General features: G+C 43.0%; 1 protein-coding gene across 1 annotated transcript; it reads right to left on the bottom strand.

Moving 5' to 3' along the window:
* Positions 1–4,992: 4,992 nt before the first annotated feature.
* On the bottom strand, positions 4,993–5,841 carry LOC113464257 (uncharacterized). Its single transcript, XM_026813130.1, has 2 exons — positions 5,386–5,841; positions 4,993–5,300 (listed from the first exon to the last, which is right to left on the bottom strand). Exons 1-2 carry the CDS (start codon positions 5,537–5,539, stop codon positions 4,993–4,995), a joined length of 462 nt encoding a protein of 153 aa, XP_026668931.1. The 5' UTR covers positions 5,540–5,841.
* Between the last annotated feature and the right edge of the window lie 209 nt (positions 5,842–6,050).

Below are 6,050 nucleotides of genomic sequence, written 5' to 3'. Positions count from 1 at the left end.
CTGTTCCTAGACGAGCGTCAGCGGATCAATGGAACGGCCTTCGGCACTTGAAGATAGAATCACATGGCTCGCAACAATTGATGTTCGGCGCAGGTCAGCGACCTGCACGTGACAATTCTTTCGTTGCACGATCACTGGCAGACTTTCACAAAAAAATTTTCATTTTTACAGGAGAAGTGCACTGTTACTTTTCACTTTTCACTTTGACACTAGCACTACGTTGTTGTTTGAATTATTGGCCGCGAATTAGGTCGATTATTATTAACATTGCACGGTGTGTTGGCCCTGAGAAGGGCCGATTGTTTTGAAACGGCAAAAGTCGTTCCTCGTCATTTCGGAAGCCCTGAAAAGGGCCGATTATTATACGATTTGCAAGCCCTGAAAAACGCCGATTGTCGTCAAACGACGAAAATTGTTCCTTGTCGTAAGTTTTGGTGGCCCTGAAAAGGTCCGGTTGTTTACTTATAGCAGATACGGCTCCACGTGGTCGCCTCGCGAATCCAGGCAGGCCCGCGCTCTCTTCTCCACGCTATGGTTGATTTTCCACAGGGTCTCTTAGGTGATATTTGCGACGGCGGCGTGTACACGAGCGACACGTTGTTCCGAACTGTTAACAAGTTCTCGGTATACTTCCGCCTGAAACAGAAAAGAAAAGGAAAACAAAACACATTAATATACAATTACACGTATGCCATATAAAAATAATTACCTTCAAGTATTCCCAAAAGAAGAAATCCAACGGGTTGAAGTCGGGTGACCGTGGAGGCTAGGACACAGGACCGCCGCGACCAATCCACCTGTCCTCGAAGACTTCGTTCAAGTGGGCCCGAACTCGTGCGGCGTAATGAGCAGGAGACCCATCCTGCTGTAAATTGATATTCCTCCAGATCTGGATTGGAATATTTTCCAACAGAATATCCCGCAAGAACGTCAGATATGCTGGACCGTCCAGCCAGTCTGAAAGGATGTACGGTCCAACGATCTGATCTCTGCAAATTTCGGCCCACAGATTGATCCACTAACGATCCTGCACCACGTGTTCACGTAAAGCGAACGGATCCGCGTCGTCCCAGACGTGAGTTGTGGGTGTTGAAGCATTCTTCCCTCGTGAAGAGTGCTACGTTCGACCACAATATGCACAATAGGAACGACGGGTACCGTTCGCTCTTCTCCAGCAGCCACGTGGAATACTCAACCCTGCAGGCGATCACTTGTATAGGTATAAAAGGAAAAACAAGAAATAATGGCAGGATGGCCAGTTCATTCAAAGAAACCCCACTGATGTCTACTTAAGCACTCGGTTAGAGTTCCCACGTTGAGATGAGCCCATTACAAGGCGAAGTTCAATATCTCTTTGACGCGCAATGAGACACTGCAGGCGACCTCCAATACAGATGTAGAAAAAATAACAAGAGAAAATAGTATGATGACCACTTCATTCAACGAAACCTCACTGATGTCTATTTCAGCACTCGGTTAGCGTTCCTTTGTTGGGAATTCATTGTTACTTAGAATGTGTGACGCTGCTGAGAAACAAATCGAAGAATTTAAAGTTTATTCAATGGAAGTACTGTTCAATGAAGTATTAAACGCAGCTTTGAAACACACTAAAGACGAAAATCCTATTTCGATTGCCGTCGCCACACTAGAGTTCGAAAAAGACATTTTCGCTTTTACGTCCGGCCCTGAATGTGAATTTCATAAATTCCTAGATAACACGATTTAATATTGCAGCAGGTCGATAGTCACGCGATGGGGATACACCATGTGCGACTATTGTTGCAAACATTTGAATATCGAGATGATTGAAGGTGTCCATTACCCGGCATCTCATGAAAAATATGAGGCCATTGGTACGAACGTCGACGAATTGACTGCCCGCATGGAATGGTTGACCGCCAGTGATAAAAAGAAGAAAGACATGAATGGCGTGTGTAATAGCCACCGGATCAAAGTGTCGGCGGGTTCGTACACGCAAAAGCAACGCAGACGCGTAAAATCAAGGCCATTGGAAATAATTGACCATGGCAAAATTGGTGCAGGTTCTTCGTCGGAGACGAATACTGAGCGTTTCGTAACACAAAAAATGGAACAATTTTTTACAGTCTGCCATTGATAGGGGAAATATTTACAGCCACAAGCTGTAGATAGATGTACTTAAAAATCTTCGTTACGTGTTAATGCATACTTAAACATTAACTTTAGTTAGCAAAAAGAACGTAGTTTCTTGAAACAACTTTCAAACAGTCTGCCATTTATTTGAGTACAAGGCAAGATTGCGCAATCCATGAAAAGTTTATTGGCAGATGGTTTTCTCCAGTACAAGAATAAAGCGTATTTATGTTAGTTAGCAATTAAATCGTACAAGAACAATCGTCTAAGAACAATTTTTTACAATCTGCCAAGCTCAATTTAGGCTAATGTTAGCGTAAAATTGACGAAATTTCACAAGGCAGACTGTTTGAAAGTTGTTTTAAGAAACTACGTTCTTTTTGCTAACTAAAGTTAATGTTTAAGTATGCGCTAACACGTAACGAAGATTTTTAAGTACATCTATCTACAGCTTGTGGCTGTAAATATTTCCCCTACATTGTTCCACCGAGTTATTTCCTCTCATTCCGCGTTCCGACCAGGAACCCTATCTTCCCTCACTCACTATCGCTACGGCACGATTCGTTCTCTCCGTCGATCATAATTCTTCTCAGACAAACTACCCGTTCACGCATCGACAGCAAAACATGTTATTATTTGTGAAAGATTTCATATTTCGCTGTACCCGTGTACCGACTTTCCAACTACAGTTACAACACATCCATACGCCAATGTTTGAACGTTTTACCGACATTTCTCCCCTTTTCAGGACAATACCCGTGCCTCATCTTTTGTTCGAACAAACTATCCCTCGGCAACCTTCCCGGAAATACTTCGTCGTTGGGAATTCCCGTTCCCAACACTCAACCACTTCTACCTCCGTCTATTTCAAACTCCTTAAGATGGACTGACAAATAAACAATCAAGATTCCTATAGGGAACCCTTCCTCGCGAACCCTACTCGTTCTTTTTTTTACGATCATAAACCAGACAATCCGCGTTAAAAATATATAACCCCGGACATTTACAACCCAAAAGTCAAACTACAGCGGGTCTGCAGAATGATAATAAAAAATGATTTCTCATCTACAGTATCCGTTTACTAATAATCTGTTATTTATATAAAAATCCTTTGTTCAGATGAGTCACAGTCAAGTCTCGATTCAATCGAGCCAGTCCAGTTCCTATTTCAATCATTCTTAAAACAGCCACGACCTACAACCTATCAGCCCATTGGGAGAGTTAAACAATTGTATATCCTAGCAGTTCACGTAACAACGAGCCATCCCGTCAATCGATCCGAGATCCCGCCCGGCCAGTCAGTCGATAACAACCCAATTAATTGATTAATCGATCAGCACAGCGAACCATCCATACCCTTCTTCTTTACGAACATTGCTCGATTACGATTGTAATCGTTTGAACCCACGAAGGTTCAACGAGATACTCGCGCAAGTAAATGAACCAGATTCGATGTAAGCCAGTATCACTTCAAAATGTAAAGTTATATATGCCCAGCAATCGAATCCGGAATGGAGCAAATCAGCAAAAATAACCGTTTCGAATGTTAGACAATATGATGATCGTTCGCGTCAAGCCAACACATCCAAGAAATGCAGGATGAATTCAAACCCAATCTTACTCGATATTCTGATTCAAATCATACCGATCCTGAAAGTTTCCCTTTCGTTCCCATAACTGGTAAACAAATTTAACAACTATGCCCCCTTCACCGATCAATCAATTCAGAGCTTTAACAGGAACAAGTACTTCCACACGAATTGTTTGTCCGCACAACGACTTTAAGTCATATATAGTTCGCCGGCTCAAAAGAAAAACTCCTATCATCATTAGGAGTCCAACATTATTCATAACAGACATTGTATGTTTCAGACACTCTCGTGACAAAATCGTATCAGCGATGTCCATTGTCCACCTTGCCAGCCCGTCGAGGACGCGGTCAATTACCTCCTCTTTGCCTGTTTGTTCGCTCTGCTTTTGTTTCGCCGTTACGCTCGTCTTTCGTTCCCCGTCGCACGCGCCCTCTGTATGCTCTAGTTATTATTACTTTGCTGTCCGTGTCGTTTGCGCTCTGACCGTTTGTTTTGTTTTTTTCCTTTTTATTTTCCTCTAGCTTCGTCGCTGCTTTCGGGGGGGCCTCTGACCGTCCGTTCGCGTGAGGTGAATTTTTGTTCTTTTATTTCTTGTCGTTTCTTTTCTGGGTTGGCTTTTATTTTTGTCGTTCGCGTTCAGGTTTTTCAGGTTATGGAAGTACACATTTTGTCTTTTAGTTGTTGTTTTGTTTAATTATTTGTCTCTCTTTTTTGTTTCTTTTGGTGTTCTACGTTTTATTAACAGTATTCGTTTATATGCTTACATCTACCTTTCCATATTGCGTGCGTTTTTGTCTATCCTACTTTGTTCTGATTTATGTTAATTGGTTCGCTACGTCCTGTCCCTACGTGTGTTAATTCCTACTGTTTTGCTTTCGCTCCTTCTCTTTTTCCGTCTAAGTGCCTAACTTATTCCTATTTCTATTCTAAGCTTAAATCTATGTACATTGTCTTCGGTTCGTGTCGGTTTTCGTCTCGTGCCGCGCGTTTGCTCGCGTTTCGCCCGTCGTTTTCCCTTCGTCGTTACCTCTCTTCGTCGTTCCTTTCTTTGTTGTTGCGTCTTCTGTTTTCCTCTCGTGTCGCTGTCGTCTTTCGTTTTCGTGTGTTTCGCTGTTACTGTTGGAGGGGGGAGAATATTCAGGTTAGTCTTTCGTTTGTTTCTTTTGTCTCGTGTGTGTGTGTGTTTGTGTTTTCTGTGGAATTTTTGTGTCGAGTTTTGCTTTTTCGTGATCGTTACTTACTTTCTTTTCTCCTGGTCGTTTGTTTCTCTTCGTTTCGCGTCCTTGTTTTATTTCCTCTTTTTCTGGTCATCGTTGGTCTGTCTCTGTGTGGGTAGCGCTTTATTCGCGTTTTCCTTTTCGCTCTCGTTGTATGTTCCCGGGACGGCCGGTCTGTCGTTTGTTTGTTTGCTGTTGTCCAGTGTGTTCGTTACGTCCGTCGTTTTTCCGGCAGTTTTTATGTCTGTGATAATTGTTTGAATTCTTTTTTGTAGCCTGTGCGGGCTTATCGATGCGGTGCTCAGCGAACTGCTGTGTGCTGTGCTGTAACCGGAGTCTAGACCTTCGTGGGCCGTGGACGTCGGAGCTTTTTCTTTTTCTGTAATTTGTAAATGAGTGGGTAAGTCTGTTTTAGTTTCTCTTTTTTACTTTTTGTCTGATTTTTGTATTTGTACGTTATTTACCTTGTCTTTTTACAGGTGTGATGCCTGCGTTCTCGGAGTCTCGTGCTGTTTCGTGGCGTGTCTTTGGGATTTTGTCCGGCTCCGTGTCGATGTCTATATTCATTAAATGGTCCAGTTCGGAGGAGAGTATGAACTCGTCCCCATCGGTGTCCATGGACGTGCCGTTCGAGCCTTCGTATCTGGAGTAGTCCGATGTTTGCGGTTCTGGAGAGTCTGGACTATCTTTCTCGTCCGCTATGAAGTCTTCATCCGATACGTCTAATTGTGTTATCTCTCTTGTCTTGGTCAGTATCCATGTACGACGGTACCACCGTCACTACATTAAATTTGTGAACGCCTCCTTGGTCCAGCGGTATTCTGTTTCTCAATTTTCTGCTTCCTCCTATTGATCTACCTTCCATCTCTATCGTTATTATCAATCCCGTGTGGGTTCTTTTTTCCCTCGTCACGATCCACTTTGAGGTGTCAAAGATTTTATTGTTTTTGTTTATGATCTCAATGATGTTTCTACCATTGAATCTCGAATGTGTGCAGCGACCTTCGACTAAGAAGCGGTTATCCAGTGTTTGTCTGTCTTCTACTTTTAGTTCGTATCCCGTTTTCAACTTGACGTGCCGGATTGCGAATTTTAGCCACCTCACTGTCTCTTCCGTGCCACAGATTAG

Source organism: Ceratina calcarata, unplaced genomic scaffold, assembly GCF_001652005.2.
Source record: "Ceratina calcarata isolate Rehan_Ccalc_2016 unplaced genomic scaffold, ASM165200v1 scaffold1162, whole genome shotgun sequence".
NCBI classification, from domain to species: domain Eukaryota; kingdom Metazoa; phylum Arthropoda; class Insecta; order Hymenoptera; family Apidae; genus Ceratina; species Ceratina calcarata.
Note: the sequence above shows the minus strand (reverse complement) of the source record. Positions and strands in the feature narration are given on the sequence as shown.

Coding starts and splice junctions, on each gene's coding strand:
- LOC113464257 (XM_026813130.1), bottom strand. CDS start 5,539: ATGGACACCGATGGGGACGAGTTCATACTCTCCTCCGAACTGGACCAT. Junction 5,301..5,385: donor CACACCTGTAAAAAGACAAG/GTAAATAACGTA, acceptor TACAAATTACAG/AAAAAGAAAAAGCTCCGACG.